General features: G+C 39.2%; 1 protein-coding gene across 1 annotated transcript in view; it reads right to left on the bottom strand.

Annotated features, from left to right (window-relative positions):
- HHIP (hedgehog interacting protein) overlaps positions 1–25,135 on the bottom strand; it is a 66,395-nt gene that overhangs the window by 35,364 nt on the left and 5,896 nt on the right. The window contains exons 3-4 of the mRNA XM_008936650.1: positions 21,664–21,820; positions 20,722–20,923 (exon numbers count right to left, since the gene is read on the bottom strand). Coding sequence (XP_008934898.1) covers positions 20,722–20,923; positions 21,664–21,820 — 359 coding nt within the window. The remainder of the gene's footprint in view (positions 1–20,721; positions 20,924–21,663; positions 21,821–25,135) is intronic.

Genomic DNA, 25,135 nt, shown 5'->3' with positions numbered 1-25,135 from the left:
CACCCCGTAGTTACTTGCTGAACTTTATTTGCTTTACACTGCAATAAAGTGGGAGCAGTTGCACAGTTACTCAGCCTTAGCTGAGGCAAGAGAGTGACAAAGCTCAAGGTAATTTCCCAAATCACTGGAGCTGCTTTCCAGTAAGGCTTGAACTCAGCCATAGGAGTCCTATTTTCAACCTTGCCTTTGCACACTTAACCCCTACACTTGTGTAGATTTACGTGGGAGTTGAGACTGCAGAAGCATCACTTTGTGCCAGGAGCTGGAGCTGTACACACAGATCTGGATCTGTGATTATTGATGCTAAATTAATCCCTGAATCCCTGAATTTTGCATGTTATAATAACGCAGGAATACGAAGGCTACATTAGGGCACAGCATTTAAGTACCCTCATGTGTATAAGCACTTTGATATGATAAATATGCATTTCTCATTAAAACAACTCTTTCTAGATAAAGAAAGGCCCTAGTGCAGGAAACATCTATGAACACGCTTAACCAGAAACACTTTGATAATTCCATTGGCCTTGAGGTCAAATATAAACACAGTGATGAATGGGACAACAGCATTTGGAGAATGATAATGATATGGTCATGGAGATTTGTCTCTACCTGCTGTTGTGGCTTGATCTTGTCCCCAGTAAAGAACCTAAGAATGCAGTCGTGTGGTGGTAAGTTCCTAAAAATAGGGAGGGGAGTCCTCCATAAGAGACAGCCTTTGGCTTGCTGTGCCACCCACCAGGTTCTAGTTACTTGGATCATTGTCTCCAGTTGCTTGATGACTCAACAATATTCCCCCAGGAATGTCCTTTTCTGGGCTTGAAAAATGTTCCTTGCCTTGCTGTGGGAGCTACTCTTCTGTTGGCCTTCCTGGCTGCTGCTGTCTCCAGCTCTGGAGATAAGATAGGATGCCTGAGAGGCCCTTCAGGGCTGGAGCTGATACGCTACTTTTGGTTAGAGGTTCTCAGCAAAATCATCCAAGAGCTTTGCAGAAAGCACTTGTGCAACCCTGACTGACTGCGTTTTTTTGCTGTAAAAGAAAGTCCTGCTGGCTCTGAGGATTTTGGATGTTTCTGAAGTTGTGGCACCCCGTGATTTGGCTTTGCTGACTGCAGAAACATATCGCTATTCATAAGCTGGTCATCACCCCTTCATCAGCATAATTAATTTCCATAGTAAGAAACTGTTGTAAAGAAATTTGGCTACAACTGTTCCAGCAGAGTTTATAGGTTCATAGGCCAACCCAAGCAGCAATTAATTTAAAAGAAGATGTGATCATTTCCTATCTTTTATGAGCATTAAATAATATTTTTTTTTCTTTTGGACACAAAATATCTGACATGTCAAATGACTAGAATGAAAGCTGATAGCATCTATGGTATTTTAAAATATTAATACCTTTTACAACTGAGAAAATCACAAAATGCTAGAAAAGAATAACAGGTATGGCATTTTAAAAGCTGTTTTTCTTTATAACTGAAAGTCTAGAGTTTCAGAGAGAAAACACTAATAAAAATTAGTCAGTCATCATTATGATGTCATTCTCATAATTTCCCTTGAAGTAAACTAGCAAGTACAAATAATATTTGTAATGTCTGACATCATCTATGTAGCTTTCCATTGCTCAGACTTTGGGTTAAATTTAGTGATGTTTCCCATTTGTTAGAGAGAACACCTTCTGGGAGGAATGGATTCCATTAAGAAAATCTCTCTGAAGTTAAGCCATCTTTGGAACTTGTTTGAAACAAAACAAAACAAAACACACACACACCCCCCAAACAGGCTAGCAATGGCAGGAGGACAGCAGCAGCAATTTGTCAAAAATGTGATCCTCTGTGAGAACCATGGAAAAAGGAACCATGCTTTTCAGTGATGCTCTCTTTGAAATGAAATAAGTGTCATCATAATTGTTTTCCTCAGGAAACAGTGTTCCCTTCCGTGTGATAAATGCCCATTTATCATAGTTTGACCTGCAACTGCTTCTTAGAATTACTCAGACTTTAAAAAATGTTTCAGAATATCCATAGACTCATTTTTGGTTGGTTCTGCTTTGAGGTGTTAAGCATTAAAGGACATCATTGCTAAAAGTGACTCCTTGTTTTTACAATTTAACTTAAAATAGCTACAAAGCATAGAGCATTCAGTAGCTTCCCAAAACTAGTCTCAGACTGACCACAAGCACTAGCTCACATTTGGAAATCTTAGTCTTACATTTGCATAAATTAGAATAATATTAGTTGATAACATGCATATAGAATGGTTAACCACTGCCTTTCATCTTCCTTTTGCTTTTCATTCTAAAGTCTTCTACAACTTTTTAGATGCTAATTTCCTTTCATTATTGCTGTCTGGAAGTGACAGGAGGTCTGTCAGTTCCATAATATTATGGCATTTCTATGCAGCAGCATATGCTAACAGCATATCTAGAATATGAGGATGTTGTATTTCACATGAAACAAGTCTTGTTCCACTTGTAGAAGACACAGTCTTGCTTCTTCTGGCTTTTGCTCCCTGTGTCCTTTCTCAGGTGTAGGCCAGTGATGTCTGAGCCATCTCTCCACTCCAAGAAAGGAGCAAAGGAGCAGGAGAGATGGTGGTGAGACATGATCCCCCTTCCCTTGCCAAACTACCTGTGCTGTTCTGCTCCACAGCATGACTGCCTCATCAACAGCTTTGTCCTGAACGTACCTTTCATCTAGACAAATAGGTACCAAATGAGTTCATTTGAAACAAAATTAACAATTGGAATCCTGTTTTTCATTTCTAGTTGTCATTCAAATACTTGCACTACACAGATTATTTGGAACAATTTAATTCTAAGACCCCTGACAACTTTTTCAGGTAATACACTGCATTATTTATTAAAAACTTGAGATTTAACTAAATATTATTCATTATTCCTGATTTTTTGTTGTTGTTGTTGTTGTAAGACTTGAGTATCTGTTCTAAATAGTGTCATGGGTGACTCCTGCATTTGAATGGACATAAGCTAAAAGTGAAAGTTATTCCAATTCAAAATAGAAAAAAATGACCAGAGTTGTCAGAATGTTGTGATACACTGATTCATTATTTCCTGATAAATGCCAACATTTTCTACTACCCTCCCTCCCAAAGAAAGGAATAAGGAATCCACCCATTTATGATCTATACTTAAGTACTGAATGGAACATTTCCTGAAAGAAAAATAGCTAACATAAACATAATTCCTTCTTTAGAAAGATGAGGTATGTAATAATTAGCAGAGCCTCACTGAGCTACAAAAACAGTCTTCCCTTAGGAGAAAAAGAACAATAACTACTGAAAAAAGTGACAGGCTATGCACAATTTGTTATATGTGAAGAATACAAATATAGCTGCTTAAACATATTTTAAAAGTGATAAATTCACTTCCTCCACAAATTCATAAACTCACTAATGATTCCTTGCAATTGTTCTTGGAACCGATAGAGGAAAATCTCCCAGGGACACACCAAGTGTAGTAAGTAATGAAAACTGCCTTTTCTCATGTGAAAATGAAAATAAATCAGATATTCTCCAGCAAACCAGCAGGTTCCCCTCTTCTCTGCTCATAAGGGCTCTTCCCACAGTCTCACTGCATGAGGGACTTAATCACTTGGTCAGAGCTGACTGTATGGAAGGAATGTGGGCTCAGACATTTGAAGGCATGCCACAGAACCTCAGCAATCCTGTGTCTCATTAATTACAACTAATACTTCGTTATGTTGTGGAATTTTCAGCTATATAGATGTGTGTACACATCTTATTATGTAGTGTAGCCAATGCCTGCAATTATATTACAGGCCTTGCAAAGTATAAGAGGTATATGGAAAGCTGAAATTAGTAGAATAGAACATTGCAGTAGGTTTTCAACTCTCTAATTTGAAACCTTTAGCCTTCATTATTGCAGGAAGAAGTTTGAGAACACAAATCAAGCTAAAAAGTGAGGGGGCAGTGAATTTCCAACCCCCTTGTTTCCAAATGGATTTTTTTTAAGCACATAGCTTTTAAGCCAATTTCATGATTTTGGAGTCATGAGTGTCTGAATGGACAGGATTGAAGGTACTTTATATGGCTTATTTAAAAATAACATCCTAACCCAAGCTATAAATCATGATAAGTATTTAATGCCTTATGTATATAATAAATATTCAAGTCTAAGTATCTGGTTACAGCAGTGATTAAGAGTTCTGAAAATCAACCCCTTAAAAGAAGCTCTTCAGTGGAACTGCTCTAAGTGGTGGGGCTTCTTTCACACCCTTCTAGGCACACGTGCAGTTCACAGCCAGTAAGTCAACAGTGTGACAGCATCTCTTATTTCTGAAGTGTTGTCTACCTCTCCACACTTGCAAGTCTCAAATGAGTATTGTTTTTTTGAGAAATGTAAAAAACTCTTAAGAGAAGCCAGCCTGGTGTGGAGCTCTGGACCTTACGGTGGCTGATGCAGCAGGATGGGGTTTATGGCAGGAAGAAGGACAACAAAGATATCTCAGGGAAGGCTATCTCTTCAGGTTCTAATGAGAAAACTTGATCTTTACTAAGTTGGAGAAGGACTGTCTCTGGCTGGATAGCCACACTCAAAAGGGATGAACTGGAACTACACAGAGAGATTGCTGCAGACTTTTTCCCAGGCAGGGGCCTGACTGGCTGGGGACAGCTCTGCTGAAAGGGACTTTGGGGTCTTGGTAGGCAGCAAGCTGAACGTGAGCCAGCAGCATGCCCTGGCAGCAGAGAGGACCAACACCATGCTGGGCTGTATTAATGGGAGCACAGGCAGCAGAGTAGGGGATCATCCTCCCTGTGCTCTGCCCTCACAAGGCTGCATCGAGGATAGTGCCTCTGGCTTTATAGGCCCCTTGGCACCAGAATGGTGTCAATCCACCAGAGTGAGTTCAGGGTAGGCTGGCTGGGGACTGGAGCACTTGTGCTGTGTGGAGAGGCCAAGAGAGTGGGGTTTGGAGCTTGGTTAGCAAGTGGGGCAGGTGAGTGTGGCAATGAACACAGAGAATAATGTCACTAATGCTAGTCTAAGGCTTTTGGCAAAACAGTTCTGTGGCAGTTGGAAAATCCTAATCAGTGAAAGAATCCATTCACACCTCCAACGTAAAGGTCAACCTATCAAGCTATTGGTTATGTTGTTGTGGACTGTCTCACAGTTTCTTTTTTTTTTTGTTTTTACTGGAATTTCTAGTCTTGACCCAAGAAGGTTTCCAAACAACAATTTTCTTAAAACCAGGAGAGGAATTCTACACTTGATTCATGTCAGGGCCTACAAGCTGTAATGTGTATATCCTGAATAGTTTCCCTGATGATCTCTGTAGAGCAATGAGTCTCTTTTACCAAACACTGTTTAAACCAGACAGCAAGTCTTTTTAGGAGCAAGTCCCATTGACTTTACCTGTGCCTCTGCAGCTGCTTCTCTGAGTTTCATCTGCATTACTGTATACTGTGTCCAATATTTGTAATTTTATAACTATGCTTAGAAGTATATCTTGACAACCCTTAGCCCCCCTTGATAGCCTTAGGAATGCTTACAATTGCACCCAGCCCTGATATAAAGCAGACTTCACACGTGAGCCTGTTAGCTGAAATGAGTCCCCTGGTCACCTGGCTTTGCAGCATATTCAGAGTTTCACAGAAAAGATAATTTTGAGATGTCTTCGTTCTGGTCCACACAGAAAAGAAACAGACTTTAACACCAGGATAACTCTGGGCGAGGAATCTGAGGCAAAGATTAAAGATGATGGTCACATAGACTACAACACCAGCAGAGCCAGGACCTACTGCACCAAATTTTACTGACATCCAACCCAACTCCACATCAGGAAAGCTGTAATTTCTGTAAACAAATGGATCATAAATTACAGTAATAGGAAAGCTACAGGCGAATCCTTCATTAATTGGTGTTGAATCAGAACTATCAAAGCAGCAGCATGTAACAGACAAGTGATTATGTTGCTCAAATGTCATTCCTTTTATGTGTGACAATTCAATTTGTTAAACTTTTTCATCAAAGAGGAAAGAGAATGAAGAGGCACTGTTGCCTTCTCTGACATCTATTACTTCACCTATTTCTGCTAGATTTTATTTTTTCCAAATTAAATATATTTCATGGATGCCACCAAACAAAGACCCTTTTCAACACCATTTAATCTCATTGTGTCTTGCTGAACTCTTGAGGATGCTGCTGGATCATACAGTGAGTGTTTGTTCTCCAAAGTACTTCAAACCCTCTTTTAGATACTGCTTAACACTTGCTTCTTCTTTAGTTGGATAGCTACTTGGAGCTGCCACTGATGCTCCTTCAGTATTTTCCAGGACAGAACAGCATAAGGTGAGAGCTCTTAGTGTGTTCCAAGATTCTTCCTGAGATATGTTACATTGAATTTAATGTGTCATTTCACAACCTACATTTAGAGAATTTCTCCTACCAGACCTCCTACCAGTGTGCTCTAGTCTTGCATCACCAGCAAATTCTGCCACTTAGTTATCATAAACTCTTCAAAGCAACAGCTGATTTTCTGAAAGCAATACAAGATTACACATTTTTTAATTATTTTCAAGATACCAGCTATTTATTTCATCTCATTGTTTTTCCCCTCCTAATCTAGCAGTGTACTGGAGGTATGTCCAGAGGCACGGGTACAGAGCAGTTCTCCCCTTAGTGCAGTCTGAACCACATTTTTTTTTAAATTTTATGACTAACTATCTCTCATACTACTTTCTTCAGAGACACTGTCTAAAAACTTCTAGAAATGTAAAGGATTTCTGCTTCCTTATCTTACTAATTCTTTAACAGAGTTCTGCTTGTGGCAGCAAATTAACACTTACAGAAGATGCTTTTTTCACCTAATTTTAGAATTCTCCTTTTTCTCACCTAAGATTTTTCTAGGCTCTCACTTCTCTGTAATATGCAAGATCACCTTCAGAGCCCATTTATAGCCAGACTCACAGATAACAGTTAATTTTTGTAAAAATAAATAGTACAACTTCATTATCTCAGCTACTCCAATTTTCAGTTCCTTTAGAGCAATTCTATTTAGGGCAATTTATGCTGGTGCTTTCTATCATCTCTCTCTCTTTTTTTTTCCTCAGCCTACAGGTAGAGAATCAGAAAGTATTAAACCCCAGCTCTAGGGTGTGCCTTTCCCAGTCTCTCATGTGCAGAGAAATCAAGGTGAATCTTTTGCTTTTGTACTCCACTGAGCTAACCAACCGTTGCCAAAGACCGTTACCTAGCTTGAGAAAGTTTTTCTTTTATCACAATGCATTAAAACCACCTCTGTATTTTCCCCTATTTGTTCTTTACATTCCCTCTCAAGCCTCAGAATGTTGTTCTGACATACACGTTTGTGGGAATCTCCTGCTTACTTTGCCAGTGAAACAATGGCAGGATATAACCCTTACTCTGGTGTGCTGAATTTATGTTTGACTCTGTTAGTGTCACTTGAGTTGGATTTCTATTTTATTATAGGATTATTATTTTTTTGGAGGCCTGAACATTCCCTCAAACCTTGCTATATTTCTCACCTTCTTGATTCCTAATTGTTCCAGTACATACATACTTTCTCTGAGTCTAATAAGGTACTTTTAAAGAACCTCCATGCTGCTTCTACGGATTTTAATTTCCTAACTTTCCCCTTCAGGCTATTTCTAACTTCCTCAGTACAAAAATCTTCCTTTTTTTGAAAAGTACTGTAATATTATTACCTCATGGTAGGATCCCACGGGAGGATGTGGAACTTAATTATATTATGGTCACTTTTATTTAGTGGCTCAACCACGTTAACTTCCTGAATCGACTCGTGTATTTCACTCAAGACCTGCATCAAGACTGGATTTGCCCTTTCACTATTCCAAAATTCCTCTAACAAATGATTGTCTTTGGTGTCTACACAATATTCCAGTATTATACTGAGAGGGCTTAAAAATGCATGCCTGTGATACACATGAAAAAGTCACCAGGAAATACTTGTTTATTCAATGCACTTTTAAGAGTGCCTAAAGTCTAAAGGGCTTAATTGTCAGTGAAACCACATGGAGTTTTCTAAATTCAAATATTCCTTCTCTGTGCATGAATCAAACTGTATGTTCTGGAGTTCAGTTACACGTCTAACTCTCTGTGTGTTGAAATTCATGTTTGTGCAGCAGGGATTCTTGCAGGTTAAATATCCTATGGTTATTTAGAATCAGCACATGCAAATGACTTGTTCTCCCACAGCTTGAGAGCTGTTGTAACAGCAGTTAGTTCCTCATGCTATAAAAAAAAACCAAGCCCTAAACCCAAACTGTAAGTCAGTGATTTTGAGACCTGTAGCAGATAGAAATTGTGCCACTTGGCAAGTGAAAGGATGTTGTGATGTGCAGTGATGTATCTCAAGTCATCAGTTGTTGTTGGGCTGAGATTCAGCTGAAGCCAAAATTTAGTAGTGAACTATATGGTAGTTTTGTAAAGCAGATTGAAATATGGTTTGTCTTTAAACTAGATCCACTGCTTCTCTGAACTTATAAACATGACTTTGAAAGAATGTACACTGTTTTCCTGATTAGAAGTCCCTTTTCTTTTTTTTTTTTTTCCATTACTCATTTATTTCAATCCCAATTTTAAAATCTAGCTCATTAGAAAAGCATTCCCAGTAACAGAAGTTGAAACAAATAGAGACATATGTATCCTCACTCACCACAGTGCAGGACAGCTATTACTACTCCATGTACTCCAAGAACACTAATATTTGTCTGCACTAGACTAAATTTCTTTATTATTTTAAATCCCAAAGTAATGACTCTTAAATCTTTTTCCTTAAATTTGCCAAGTGAGAAATGCTTGCTTCATTAATGTTGTAATTTGTGGTTCACATTTTGAAAGAAAGCTAAAAATTACTTCTGAAATAGTGTGTCTTGCTGACATAAACACAGTTAACTTACATTTTTGCCATTTCCAGGACTGTTTCACTTGTATAAAGCAGTAAAACTATTCTGTTCTTTCCATTTTTCTCTTACTATAAGAACCAAGAAAGCAGGAATTTGTTTAGCTCATTGGCTCCATTTATCCTGAGCCAAGACCATGATCTTGGAAACCCTTTAAATTGGCTGAATCCAGTACAAAGTTCTTTGCAAAAAGCCAGTGCAATTAGAACAACACAGTGTATGTTCAGTCTCAAAATTAAGAAGATAAAGTTTCCAACAGCTAGAACTGAAACACAGACTATCATGGACTCAGACCTTTACTCACTTAAAACACAAATCCTAATTCCACAGGTTTGTGCTCAAATGAAGAACTGTGTAGTTGAGGGCAGCATTAAGAAAACACAATTCTACCTTTTGGCAAAGGGGCAGAATGAACACAGAAAAGAAGGAAATGTAATGGAAGAAGTCTCAGTGTTATGCAGTGCAGCCTCAAGAGCTTCTCTGAGTGCTCCAGCCAGTGGTACTATAACACAAGCAACACCCTTCCCACTTCTGTTTTATCCCTGGTTACTGCTGAGTGATAATACACATTTGTTAACCAGACTGGCACGTTGCAGAGTCTGTTTTGAAATCTGGAGTTTAATGTTTGTACCTTTTTTTCCCCCCAAAATCTCTCCTTCACTACATATCTAGTACATCAAACACGTGAATAAGAGAAGTCTCTTCAATCTCTATGAAAACTTCTCTAATTGGTATTTTGATGAATTACAGCACTTAATAAAATTGAAAAAAATCAAATTCAGTACCAAGGATTCTAGTTCATTATTTTTCATTTCACCTCCTGAATTGTTCAGTGGTTGTTGAAGGTACATGTTTGTTTTACTGAAAAAAGGTGGGAATTCTCAGGCCTTATTAATATATAATTTTAGCAGTGCTCACGTTGAGATTAGTTTGCTAGTTTCTTTCATGCATTTTGGCTGGGGTTTTACTTTTTTTTTTGGTACCATTTTTGACCATTTTGACCATAAAGTGTTTTCATAAGTTACTAAGTAGTAAGTAGCTAATTAAGTTAATTTCCTTTAGTTATTTGCCACTGTTTTTTCTTTACAATACTTAGGCCTGGAAGTTGAAATATTTATACAGACAGTCAAATATGCTAAAATTTATAGACATGGATAACATAGAATTTTTATACAAAATAGAGGAATATATGAGCTGTATTGAACTACATTCCTTTTGTTCTTTGTTTCTGCCACATATCTATTTAGCATGCTATTTCAAAAGCAAAATTATTAAGAGGTCCATATAATTTCTAAGAAGAATGTATCCTACCAGAAGTGCAAAGTGTTGCAAGCTGTGAAATACTGACTCATTAAACTACAGGAAAAACACAGTTTTGAATGCTTCTGCTTCAAGAACTGAAATGACTTTTAAATTAAGTAATCAATTACACATTTTGTTACCAAGCATTTGTAAATAAAGTGGTTGATCCAATTTTATCTGTGGCCTTCCCAGCCCCACAGGCCTTTGGAGAAATATTGTCTGTGAAATAGTTCTGATTTGTTCCAGGGAGGGGCAACCCCACAGAGGTGGAAAAACCTGACAGAGGCTGGTTTCTGTTAGGCACTTCCCTAATAGTCTTGATTTTTTGGGTATGTGTGTTGCTCCAAACTTTTCACTTGACTTTTTTGATTTTTTTTCACTTTTATTTGGCTTTTTTCACTTTTGAGTTGACTTTTTCACTTTTATTTGGCAGGGTTGTGATCTGCAAATACCTTCCTTCTAATGAGATTCCTCATGAAAACTGATTACACTTCCAAAAATATGATAAGGATGCCTCAGGTTTAAGTAAGTCCTTTTCTAAGGTAGTTTGATATAAAAAGATTCTCTTCTCCCTCACACCACAGCGTGACTCAGATCCATTCATCTATTAGCACGTCTGGCATGTTGTCTCTGGGCTGTTACAGTGATTGAGAATCTAGCTGATAGAGATTCACAGAACTTTTAGGAATGTGAAAAATATGAAAGTTTTTGGTGATTTACTCCCTCTTTTGTTTCTTTTCAAGGCATTGAGTTAGCACAAAAATAATGATTATTTCATGAATTAAAGTTGTTGCAATTCAGCTGTAGGGATTGCGACTCAATGCCAGTGAAGATAGATCAAGGTTTTTAAAAGTATCTGCTGTAAATTAAAAACAAATGGTTGAAAGAATTTTGCAGGCCTCTGTCCCACAGATTGTATATTCCATTTTTCCAAATTAAATCTAAGAGAGAATATTACTTTATTGAGATTTATGGAATAATTTCTTTAAAAATTCCAGCAAATGTGTCAGCCACTGAGTGGTTTCATCTTTTGGAGGACTTTTTTTTCTCAGTAATGGGAAAAATTAGTTCTGACTGGTTTTTGAAACTAAAATTATATATAAACCATTAAAATAGGGACAGATCATTTGTCCAATTTTGACTGCAAAGGGGATAAAAAGGGTGGAAAACATGATAATATGCTAGTGCTCCGCTGCGTTCCTCCCGCCATCCAACTTGCTGATCCTGCCTAAGGAATAGGACTTAAGAGCTTGTGAGAAAATGTGTGTAACAGGATATAGAGCAAAATTGTTCTGTGGCATCTGGGGGAAGTCTGTATAGGAATAGCAGTTGGGCTGTGTTAACTATAAAAGTATTATTCATTTTTTAATCTTGTTGAAGAGAGAGACATGACCCATTTTCTGTGTGGTGTGACACCAGAGGAAATGGTACAGCTATGATGGACAGGAAAGTACACAGAAGGCTCCAGCACACAGTGTGTCTTGAGAGCTTCAGTACTCCATGGGTTCCCTGCAGTATTCTAGGACCTCATTACAGATTTTAGGGTGTCCAAGAGCTTAAAGGGATGATGAATCTTGGAGCCTTAGTGGACTGTTAAACCTCCTCCCATTAAAGAAAAACATGTGGTTGAAACTTTGTTGGCTAAAACCCATGGAATTTTCTGCGTAACTTTATTCCTTCTTTGCCATTTTGTGTTGGATATCATGATCTGCCTGTTATATTTCAGCAAACACAATAATTTCCTTTTAATTAGATAATTACCACGTTATTCATTGGTTTCGATCGCTTCTAAATTCAGCTTTTGGTTTTGACAAATGAAGTTTCAGAGGCTGATAGATTTTTACATTTTTAAGACCGCTAGATGTTCTAAAAGGATTTGTACACATAACAAAATTAAAGTAGGGATTATCTAGCACTGTGTGTGGGATACAGCTATAATCTATACAGCCCATGGAAAAGAAACTGGCATTCTCAATTGCACTGCACACATCTCAGTAATAACAGGGTATGAGGCATACAATTTCATGGAACACCCACAATGAAAATTATTCTTTCCAAACAGAGAATTGTTTTGGAATAAGTTAGGTTAATTGGCACCATGGGATTCCTCTCAAGGAAACACAGAACATTAAAATCTACACATGTGCATGTAAAATGATAAAGTATTATCTTCTTTCCCCTCTCAGCTCCTCAAATCTGAGACACGCTACCCAAAATCAACACAAAACGATTGAGTTTTGTTGATTCAAATTTCCTTAGAATAAACTGGCAATTCTTCATCTGGGCAGCTTACAACCTGAGAGTCACTGCACTGTTCCACAGTTGCTGGCTGGGGTATGGTTATCTGGTGTAGTCTCTCACATAAAAATAGAGGTCTCCAGAGCTTTTGGCACATGCTTTTCAGAATTGTAAGAATCTTTCTTTTCTGTGCAAGCAGCAGAGCTGTATGGTGGTAGGATACAGCCTCTTCCAAAGGACTCTTGTGTCCCTGTTAGGATTAGAACCAAAACCTGCCAATGGTTAATGGCAAATCCGGGCACACTTCGCTCTCATTACGTAGGCCCTGGTTATTAAACCAGGGCATTCTGCTTGGCTTATCTTACAAATGTCCTCCATTTGCACATTTGGCCATTTGCACACCTTAACCATTATTTCCTTCCTAGACTTCTGCCCCAGTTATGTCAAGATATTTAAAACCAATAAATTGTGTTTGTTAGTGGGGAGGTCACAGGTGAGGTGTGGCCTCGGAAATGTCTGTTGTGCTAGAAGTGTGAGTGCAGCTCTTCTGACCTCTTGAATGAGTGAGAAACCCCCATGTCCTGTGACCCCACATGACTTCACATCTAAGTTCTGTGCTGAAGAACAGTCTTCATCACTTCCCTCCCTGCAGTCTCCAGTGGAAAGCTGAAGTGCTGGGGTTAAACCCCCAGCCCTGAATGAGGGTTGGCATATGGATGATGTCCACAACCAGGCAAGACAGACCCTCCTGACTGGTTTTCACACAGGGTCTGGCCAGCCTTGGGTGGGAACTGGTGAGGAGATCCCCACCAGGTGCCCCCACCTTCCACAGTAACTTGGAGGTGGGGCAAGAAGCCACCTCCATAAGAGCTGACTCTGCTTGCAGTGGGGTTGGGAGGTTTGTTTATATAGTGTGTGTGCTGTGTGAGGATTCTGGCTATTGGAAAGGCTCTCTGGCTTTTCTGTGACAAGTGGAATCCCCAGGATGGCAGGGCCAGGACATGAAGCTGTCTCTGAGTCCCTGCTATATGATTGGGCTCATGGCCTGGATGCTCCCATTGCCCATGGCTTGGCTCCTTGGCTGGCTTGCTCCTTTCTTCATGTCCCCTGTGGTGGGTGAGTGCATTGACCTGTTCCTCCCTCTGGCTGTCTGGCACTTTGAGGTGTGATGTGGGAGTGGAGGGAGATGTTTGGCTGCTGCTCTGCTTGTTAATGATAAATCATTTTATATCAGGCAAGTGCTCAGCAGAAGAAAAGCTGAGGTGTGTATTGGTTGCCTTGTCATTTTTATGATAAGACAGCCAAGGTAGCATTTCAGCTGCTCACCAAAGACATCTTAGGGTTCCCCTTTTGTATCTGAAAGAGGAGTTCCAGGGTGCCAAAGATTACCCCAAAATGTATCCCCAATGTTACATGCCAATGATTTTATTTCCCTTACTATTCTGCCTGGGCCTAGGCACATATCTTAAATGGACTTAGAATTTAATTAGTCTTATTAGAAGTAAAGGAGCAAGACAGCAAACAGAATTTGCATTCAGCATGGATGGAATTCATTGTAGAATGAAATGAAAATAAGATCTTCTACTCTTCATAACAGAATGTAAATATGACATACATTCTGTATTCTAACATTGTTATTTTAGACAACTATTCCTATTCTTCACACACAGATGAGAGCTTGGTGTGATAGAACAAGAGGATTTACTTCCAAGAGTTTTCATAGACAATGTCTCTGAGTAACTGAAGAGTTGCAGGCCTGTTAGGTTGAAGAAGGAAGAAATTAGATGGGATCTCCCAATTCTCCTGCCAGTCCTAAACCCTGCAGAGGAGTACATCCTTGCACTGCCCCTCTTTCTCTCCTTGCATCAAAGTAATCCTGCTTGGAAGTAATTGTCACAAATGTAGTAGCCACTCTAAGTCTGGCTTTCTAGGGAGCAGAAGATGACCTTTGCTGAGAGTACAACCTAGTGCTTAGTGGAGGAGCCCATCTTGCTCTGTGGTGTCAAAGCAAAGAAGAAAGTCAGGAAAGGTTCATTGATTTCACCCTCACCTATGTAAGAATTCAGAGGAAAGTGAACTGATGGAGATTACTGGACTTGGGTGGAAGGGTCAGCATGAACTGTGGGCATTGTGGGTCTTCTGTCAATAACAAATCCTGTGGGTGTTGATGGACAGTGTGTGCTCCCTTAGGTCTGTACATCCTCATCATGCAGAACCAAATGTATGTACTCACTGTCAAGTGGCATACATGGGAAGTTTTATCAGTGATGGAACTGAGCAAACAATTCAGCAAATAGCACAATCAATCTGATTTCAAAAACTAACCAACATACAGCAATGAATATATCCAACTTCTAATTCTTAAGACTATTACTTGGAAATTTGCTGAGCATACACTTAAAATAATTGTTGTCAGAAAACATATTTTTTCACTGCAAGCAGTTAATACAGTCACAAGAATTATAGAGGAATATAGTATTTAAAAAAAATTTGGGAATTAAAAAAAAACATATAAACTGGTTTTGCTGATTAATTTGAAAGTAAGATAAAATGAAAAGGTGGTTATGGCTTTAGGATTTAGGGGAAGTTTCTGTTAAGCTTTATGGTTTTCCTTGTCAGAAACATTTAGTCTTAGAGTAGAGAAGAAGGATGACAGAGGTCAAGAAGTCTAACTTGTGTTCTTGGCAGTGATCTCCAATACCATTTCATTGAGATTTTCTGTCCCTTTTGCCTTCCCTGACCTGCCCTTTCTTTGCTCAGAGCCTTTGCCCTTTATCATCATATTCCCATGAGATGCACTAAGGCTATTTTACTACTGGCTCAAAACAAAAAGTTATCTGTACACAAGTACAACAGTGTGGCAGCTTTAGGATCCCCATTTGGTAGAGATTTCTACTCTGGGCTCTGTGTGAGGCAAAGTGAACAGAATGCAGACTCTTCTTGCTGGTTGCACAATTTATGAGCCTGTAGTCAGCAGATACACACCAGAGCTTGGTCACAATAAAAAAAAAAACCAACCAAGTATCAATAAAGTGAAAATAACCAAGGATCAGAGATGAGAAGCAACTGAACATGAAGCCCAACTGCATTTTCATACTTAAAGAGCTAATTCAGTTGGTGGATTTGTAAGTAGAAGACTAGCATGTAACTACAGGGACTTGATTCTACCATTGGCAGGAGCTAAGATGTAAACCTGGCTACTTTGCACAGTTCTGAGGTCCTTCATCTCAAAAGGATGCTGGGAAGTCACATGGTTGTAGGGATGGACCACAAAAATGATTGAAGGACTCACAGCTGCAGCCCTAGAGCTCTTTAGCTTTTCAGAAAGTATTTTGAGAAGTGATTATAGCATTTAACTCTCAAGAGGAGTGGTAGGCTCTTCCTATTTTGGTTTTGCCAAATTATCCCTTGATACCTTCCCTCCTGAACAATATATATTAGACCAATACATTGTTTTGGGCTCAGGAGACAGGGGAGTGAGGGAAAATTGATGTAATAGGTTGTGCTACATTTTATGGTGCCTGTCTAAATGTTTCCAAATCTTTGGCAATCATACAGTTAATAAGACATAATATTGTCACAGGAGTAAAGAAATTTGGAGAACTGCTCAGGAATTCAGCATTTATCTTTAAGTTTGATACAGTCTTGAATACAAGGTGACTGATCTTGTAATTATAACCTATTCAGCACTGCTACATCTCAAGAAATCATTAAATTCAAGTATTTAGAAAGTTTTGATCACTTTTCTTTCCTGCTGGGTGCATTATGGGATAAAATCATATTTGCCTGATAATTTTAAAGCATTTAATTATTTTGTCTAACCTTTTAATAATAGATTCAGATACATCAGGACTATTTTTTCTAGATCATGGGTTAAGGTCTCCTTAAACACCAGTGTCATCATCAAAAGTTCAATAGCTTCTCATTCAAAGTTTCCTTCAAACTACTTGGCAATAGCTTAAAAAAAAAAAAGACAATAACAGTAGTAAAAATTGGTCCAAAAGAAAAAAACAAGTGCTAATATTTTAATTTTTAAATTCTTTGCTACATAACTTTGCAGGAAAAACTGTAAAATTTTGCTCTGTAACAACTCTCTTCACCACAGCATAACAGAGCAATAAATTGTCAGAACAGGGAAGGACACTTTTAGTTTTGGTCTTGTGTGTGGGTTTTTTGTTTTGTTTTTCTAGTAAATGCTTATTCTTTTCTGCTGCATTCAAACCCCATTCTCAGGGTACTTTGTAATAATGGGCAGAGGTTGTGGAATCAGTACTGGGCTACATACCCCTAAAGAGCTGAGCCCACGTGCATGTCTCACTCATGCCCTTACTCAGCTTTGGGGCAAGACTGATCTGAGCAGCTTCCCCCTTCTCACCACATTCCTGAGATAGGGAAGAGCAGGCTAAGGGTGACAGGAGGGACCTGACCAAGTCACCAATCCATCCACACACACTACAAAACTTATGTAGCCAGCATCACATAAAATATGTTGGAGAGGGCCACAGATGTTGTATGAGCAACTTCTTCACCTTGTGCTCCCTTCCAACCCTGACAGATTCTGATCTGTTTTAGCAGAGGACTTTAGAGCCCTAGTGGCTCAATGGTTGGACTTGATGATCTTAAAGGTCTCTTCCAACCTAAAGGATTCTATGATTCATTAAGATCCATTCATAGCTTCTAATGACTAAGTTTCTAACTGTGGTGCCAAAGACTATTAGAAACTGGGAGATGTGCAGAGAAAAAGTGTTTCTTAAGCTCTTCAGAGCTTGTTGTTTGGGTTTTTTTTTCAATCATCAGGAATCCTGCATCTAATTTTCTCTTTAGCAGATCCTCCAGGAAGTACAAGCTGCCATCATCCATTCAGGACATCTCTCTCTGTTAGGCAGTTTCTTCTACCAACTTGTGCTAAGGTTGTACCACTCTTATCACAGAATGCTTTTCCATTCCACTCCACAGACCTCCCCAGCAGTGACCAAGAAGCAACTCCAGATAGTCCTATTTATGTGCCAGGCTAGCAGGACCAGTGAGGAAGCCCTAAAGCTCAGTCACAGCAATGTTAGGGGCTCCAAATGAATTTCATCAACACAAGGACCATTAATTCCATTACAGGAAGAACACAGGGTCTTTTCAGGAGGGTACCATGGCTGACTGCTATACAATGCAGTCACCTCTCCTCCCCTTTTTTCTGTATTGTCTTCCTCCTTATCTGACTGCCAGTGCTATGAGGAATGAAATGATGTTAGTAAGATCTGAACTAAAGTCCAGGATTATTTCCTGACACTTGGGGGTACTGGTGGGTGAGAAGCTGGACAGGAGCCAGCAATGTGCACTTGCAGCCCAGAAGGCCAACAGTATCCTGGCTGCAACAAAAGGAGTGTGGCCAGCAGGCCAGGTGAGGTGATTCTGCCCCTCTGCTCCCCTCTGGAGAGATTTCACCCCGAGCACTGTGTTCAGCTCTGCAGTCCTTAGCACCAGAAAGACATGAACATGTTGGGCTGGGTCCAGAGGAGGGCCATAGAAATGATCAGAGAGCTGGAACACCTCTCCTATGAAAAAAGGCTGAGAGCTGGGGTTGCTCAGCCTGGAGAAGAGAAGGCTCCAAGGAGGCACTGCAGCCTTCCTAAAGGAGGTCTGTAAAAGTATCTACAGGAGGTCTGTGAGAGATGGGGACAGTCTTTTCTTGCAGGGCCTGTTGCAACAGGACAAGAGCTAATGGTTTTAAACTAAAAAAGCAGAGATTTAGACTAGATAGAAGGAAGAAATTTTTTACAGTGAGGGTGATGAAACTCTGGAACAGGTTTTCCAGAGAGGTGGCAGAAGCCCCATCCCTGCAAACATTCAAGGTCAGGTTGGATGGGGCTCTGAGCAGCCTGATCTAGTTAAAGATGTCCCTGCTCACTGCAGGGGGGTTGGACTAGATGACCTTTAAAGGGTCCCCTCCCACCCAAACACTTCTTTGATTCTATGACTCTACACAGGAGTTGACTAGATATTTGGGGTGATGTCTGTGAGTCTGTAAAGGAACAGAGGATTCAAAAATAGACATGTTATCTAGGCAAAACAATTCACTGGAACTGGAGCACCTAAACTTGATCCAGGACGACTACAACTTCATTGATTTCATTTTACTTTTTCACTCAGCTACTATATGAGAAGAATCAGGCACACCAAGCAAAATGTATACATACAAATTCATCTCCCTGACACTACAGCATTCCCTGAGGAAGCACAGAGGACACTGTCAGCAATTCTTTCACTTGCATTTAGGCACCATGTTTTAGATAGTGTGCAGCCAGCAATTAAAAACCCCTCAAACACAAACCACTACCTGCACTGCCTGCTGGAGAGCTGTCCAACCACATAGTGTTCTCCATTACTGATTTCTACTTTTGAAGTGTGTAACAGGTAAATAAAATCAAATACCCTTCAAATGTCTGTTTTGATGGAATAATTGCTACCATTCTGACAGTGATCTTGCAACCTTGTAGGTAAAGGACCATGGACAATGATTATAGGAATCAGACTGCAGGGGATAAATACAAAAATCTTCAAGAATCCCTGATGTAAAACTACCTTTTGGATTTTGCAGGTTTTGTTTTACTGAAATTATTTATTGTTTTATATAATTATGCATTCCTCAAATTCTTTCTCCTTTCTATTTAAGAGCTGGAGTGTTGCTTCTAGGCACATTCCCTTTCTCCTTACCTGTGAAGCACATAAAGCCTCTGTTCTTGCCAGCCTGCACTAAACACTGTGATACAATTATCCTCAGTCACTGGACTGTTATCTCAGAAAATTGAATTAGACTTTCTAGCTTAGAGAACATCAAATTATTTAGATAAAATGTTATAGTTGAAATGGATCCAGTTTAGAGTATTATGTGATGGTTAGGGTAGTGAAGACAAAAACATCAAGGCACTGATTTAAAACAGAACTAAATGTTGAATCTGAATCTGAGGGCAGCTGCTGAGTCTTATCAAGCAGGCTGCTGCCTATTCAGAAGCATGGAAAAACATTTTTGGTTAAGAAATATGAAACAGCCTTAGATTGATGGTCAAAAATACCCCTGATAAGTCCCTTCTGGTTTGGTGTCTTGAATGTAACAGTTTCCTACAGAGGCAAAAAGGGAAGTGTTCAGGAAATCACAGTGTCATGTATATTGGTTCTTTCTTGAAAAAGGTGTAATATATTTTATTTCTCCCTCTTTTAACAGACCAAAACCCTCTGAGATTTCCTCTAAGAAACAACTATTGTAATTAATTTATTGCCCTTATAGCTGAAACACAAAATTATTAGTTAGCACATGCTATGAATGTTAAATCAATGTGGTTTGTCACAATTACTCTCCAAGTTTACTCTGTCAAGAGTTTGTCAACATATCTTTTATCCACCTAGGCTTTAGGATATGCAGTCCTGACTGTTCTAGGCAAAATCTGATTACAATTGAAATTTGCTTTATATATCTGGATTTTACCTGCATTACCACTCTAAAATGGGACAAGAAATGAACATGGAACACCACTTGACATTTCCACAGTAAACTGTACCCCTTAGGAGTTTCCCATCAGTACTTACCCCACACCTAGATGTAATTTCTTACCTCCACCCTCCAGTGTGTTCCCACCAGAGCCCATTCACCACTCCCACCCCTGACCATGGAAGTCTTGCCACTGAACACGACGAAAGCTGTTGCACCAACCCACCCACGTGTCTGAGTTCAGAGGGTCAGTCACTTCTTGCCTGCATCTCAAATACCTGCTGTTGTAAAGCAGCCTCCCACCAAGGGCAGCCTGTGCCACGTTTGAGGCTGAGCCAGGAGGGAGTGAGCACCACTGCCCCTCTCCTGGGGGTCCTGTGTGGCTCCTGGGGCATCACCGAGCACCCGCAGGTCAGGGGAGGCCCTGAGCCAAAATTCCTCCCACTGGAATCACAGCTGGATTCAGTGGGATGGAAATGAGCCTGAAGGATGAAAATACAAAAATAATGGTGTGGGATGCTGGTCTTGGATAGTTTCTTCTGAGTTTGAAGTGAGGGGAAATTGAGAGGAAAGAGAAAAATGTGATGGCAGTTATAAGATGCTACATTTTCCCTTTCTGGAAGAGGGAAGTTTTCACTCCTTTCCCAGACAGAACCATGGTGCCCATTGGCATTCCATTCTTTCTTATTATTTAAACAATCTCTGAAAAACATTTCTTCCCTTTTTCTCCCATATACAGGCTAAAATATAAACGGGTAGAGAGAAGTATAAAATCCAACCTTTATTCCACTTTGAACAAGCTTGTGTATATCCAAAAAAGGTTCCTTGAGTATGTCTCCTTCAGGAGTGAAAATCTTCACATAGCCTTCTTTCTCCAGAATAAAGAGGCGATGGGATCCATCCCCAGAGTGTACTGCTCCAACGGGCTGCCTCAGGCCACTCACAACCTCCTGAATGCAGAAGCAGTTGTGCTTGTGTTTTCTAAAAAAAAAAGGAAAAAAAAAGTGAGAAATTCTTCTTCCTCACGACCATCATGCAACAGATAAAATGATTGTTCTGCAGTGATATTAAAAAAACAGCTGTATAATCCAGAATAAAGGATCTCCTTGAATGTATGCAAGCAGACAATACTGAAAATCAGTTTGAACTTTGCTTGAGCAAAATTTGGTTTAAAGAGAAAATGAATTAATCTTCAATCTGAAACATAGAGGAATTTGGTAAAAAAAAAAGAACAATTTCTAAATAGAAAGTTTCTACCATACAATAAACAGAGCAAATCCCAGCAATTTGACAAAACATGCCTTCTAAAAATAATGACTTATGATGAGACAATCTAATTTCATTATTTTCCCAAAGAAAAATCCATGAATGAAAGAAATGGAAAATCATGAAAGAAATATTTTACTAATTTATTGTAGCCATTTAGTACTATGAAGTTGGGGTAGAAATTACTTGGTACAACCATGCATGATCCACAGGGTGGATCAAATCAGTATTCTAGCACCTTTTCAGCCATGCAAACCTCAGATGGTGCTGGAATACTGAAGCTAATGTCACTTTCTCTTTTGACGTACACAAGCAGTAGCAAAAGAAAGTAACATCTGGAAAACACAGCTGCTGAGCATAAGCACACACTGAGCTGTTTCACTGTGAAAACCACAGGCTTTGCTAGGAGGTTTTTGGTTTTTTTTTCAGATTAAACAGCATTTATCTTTATGAACCTGCTGATCTCTTCCTCTTTGTCATATTCTTCCATGTGGTCCAGGGAGTTAGAAGCTGGCCCTCGCACTTGTTTTCTTGGAAAATCTGGAAAGCACACCCCACCATCTTTTCTTGCATAGTAAAAGCAAAACTCATCAGCTGTAGTTTGGAGAAAACCTTAAAAAATGCAAAAGAGCATACAAATATTTAGTGTGTTGTCATGTCTGCAGTTTTGTGCCTTCAAACGAATCTTCAAACAGATTATATAGTGCGTGGAAAAAAGTCATTTTAAACAAACTGCTATCTGCAAAACAGGCCTGCTCTGGATAAATACAAACTGAGTATTACCTTTTATAGTTTATCCCTCTGTATTTGTATTAAATGTTATTTTCTGCATGCTTAACTAAAAATACCAGTTCATTCAAGATGATCCCCCAGTTCACTCATTAAAAAATGGAGAGACAAAAGTTCAGAGTTGAGGCTGTGACACACTTCTCCCTGATTTTAAAGCTATTAATCAAGTGTAGTATTGGCTGTAAAACAGGCTGAGCATCATCCCTTTAACTCTTTCAACTTTTTCCCCCAAGTAGTAAATATTTCAGTAAAGACTCTGGTAAAAGACATGCAGCAAAGGCTCTGTGGAATGCTGCCAGCACAGGGCATCAGTCAGGGAGGTGAATAATTGGCTGTCTCAGAAGGTGAGAAGGCCTGCTGAAAATTGCACCCTGTTGACATGCCACTGGCCTCTGGTTGACTCCCAGGAGAAGAGCAGGTGGACACAGTGTCCCATCGTGAGGTCTGTCCTCAGCCCCCATCCCCCAGCAAGGGGAATATCCCATGATGTGCTGGAGCTGGCTTTACACTGCCTTGGTGTCAGGTTAAAATGAGGAGTTTGAAGACCCAGGGAAAATGGGAAGTTGGTAAAAAAAGAGCCTTTGAGGAAAGCCCCTGCCACTGCTGATATAACACTGTGTTTAATGACAGCAAAAATACCTGTTTCTGCCCACAAACCTATTTCTATCCAGTTTTTAATCATTAGTATTAAATCTAAGAAGATAGAATTTGGCTAGTTTTCCATGTACTATTTTACTAAAACTCAGATAATACATCTTAAGTTACTTTTGTTCCTCTTTACATTATTGGCATGCTGTGTTAGGATGTACTATGATCCAGGACATAACTCGTAGGATACACAAAATTAGCACTTAATTGGAATGAAAAGCCTAATTTATGCATGGCTTTACCACTTGTGAATAATGCAGTAATCCATAGATCTGGTCATAAAAACCTCTGGCTTACAAAGTACAACAAGAGTGGATCTGGGACAGCTGTTTCATTGGGAAATACCTATTTCTTAAAAGCAAAGGGTTTTTTTTTCAGCAACATTATCAGTTTTGACAAAATTTTAGTTACCGTGTCCAAACTCAAACTTCTGGTCTAAATGAATATGAGAGAAACAGACAGCAAACCTCATACCACTGTGCTCCAATGTCTTGTAATTAGGGTGTTTCATTAGGAAGAGGAATATTCAGGTCAATGCCCCTCATCTGTCAGGCAAGAGTTTGACCCTAAGTCTCCCATTTCCCAAGTAAATGTCCTAACGAGACTTTATTAGCTATCCTGGGGTGGTCTCTCTGTGGCTTTCTTCATGGAAAATTTCGAAAGAGTTCAATTTCTTCCTTATGTGGAATAGGAAAATTTTTTAGATCCCAGAATTTTTGTGGAGTGGAAAGCCTTTCCCACCCAACTATACTTCTTTTCATATGCATCTTCCTTTAAAAATATTGGAAAAATAACATGACAAAGCCTGCTTTTGGTTTCTATAAAATAATATCTGGAAACACATGGTAGTGTGTTGTGGTGTAAAAGTTTAATTACCATGATTTGGAGCCTCAGAAAATATCATCTCTGAGGAGCTGGTTTTAATTTATAGTAGTTATTTGGAGAAAATGGGAGATATAATTTCAAGTGGAACAACTGAAGAGGAAGTCTGATATAATCATGGAGTAGTACTCCAAGGCTTGTAAATATCATGCCAAAATCAAAGGTAATCTAAAATCTTGCTGTTGAATTATTTGACTTAAGAATACACAGTTTTGTCTTTAATAATTTATTTCCTAGGCACAGTGGGTCATTCAAAACAATGCAATAGCAAATTATATATGTTCAATTTCTAAGAATTTATAGTATTTTCCAGGTATACCATCTACAATTTACTAAAGATAGACAACTCTTGATTTGAATGTCACAGAAACACTGACAGCACAGTAGGATCCTATTATTTACTTGGTACATGTTCATTTCAAGTAATCAGATGGAAACTCATTTGACTAATGCCTTATGTGATTCCTTTTCATATATGGATGAATAATCCCTTTTCCTTATGACATATTTTATATGCACTTAAGTACCTGTTGCACTGCAGTTGCCTTTTGCTATTTAGCAAACCTATTAGCAGGCTCCAACAGAGTGTAAGGCTTATGTTCCCTTTTCCTTAGAAATGCTCATAAAAAATGGGATTTGAGTTAAACTATGGAACCAGTAAACTGCTGAAATGCTGCATTAGTAAGAGGAAAGTGACTTCTGTAAATACAGTTTCACCTGTGTATGAGGGATGGAATTTTGTTCTGTAAAAAACACAGTAATTAGAACAAAATTTTTTTTTTTTAATATGCTAGATTAATTCAACATGCTAACAGCTTCACTAAAGACAGAGAAACATTTGCTTCTACTTTCCTATCTACTTGTAGCCATTTCATGTTTTTTTTTTTAACATTCTTAGATTGCAAGGTCTTCAGCCCAGACTTGGCCATTTTGTTTGGTGTTTGTACAGTGGCCAGAAAAAATGGTCCCTGACAAATGACCCTAAAGCACTAGAATTGTTTGGAGAGGAAAAAAAAAAAAGATCCTTTTGCTCTGAGTTTATTCAGACCCAGTCCTGTCACTGTCCTCTGTGAGAACTGTGCCTGACAAGGATTGCAACAGTTGGTCCTGTGAGAACTTCTGTACTCACTGCTTTATTTTAGAAGACTCATACATGTAATTTGATTTCCTACCAGCTGTGTATGTGTTGACAGTGCCCACCTCAACACAGAAAACTGAAATCAAACTACAGACTCTTCAGTTAAGGCAGTTACAGTGAAGGCTTTCTGTGTTTGTCTTTATAAAAAAATATGTGGGAAGAAGTTGCATGATTTCAAATCTTTTCAAAGGAAAACTCCTGCTCTCAGCTGAGCCTCACCTCCTCTCTCTACTTATTCCTCAGACTGTATCTTGCTTCCTACCCTACCTTCTCTGAATTCCACTTTGGATTCCTGGTTACCCACCCCCCTGCTGCTTCTCTTTGACAGGCAACTGAGATGTTCTGGCAGCCTTTGTCCTGGTCTCCCAGCAAGTCCAGTTCCTGTTCACTCCCTCCCTTGTCTGCACTGCACACAGGACTGAGTATCATCTGAGCAGACCTGTGCTGGCTGAGAGAGCATCTGGAGGTTA

Source organism: Merops nubicus, unplaced genomic scaffold (assembly GCF_000691845.1).
Source record: "Merops nubicus isolate BGI_N331 unplaced genomic scaffold, ASM69184v1 scaffold7950, whole genome shotgun sequence".
Classification (NCBI taxonomy): domain Eukaryota; kingdom Metazoa; phylum Chordata; class Aves; order Coraciiformes; family Meropidae; genus Merops; species Merops nubicus.
The sequence above is the reverse complement of the archived record's forward strand: the minus strand, read 5'-3'. Positions and strand labels throughout refer to the sequence as shown.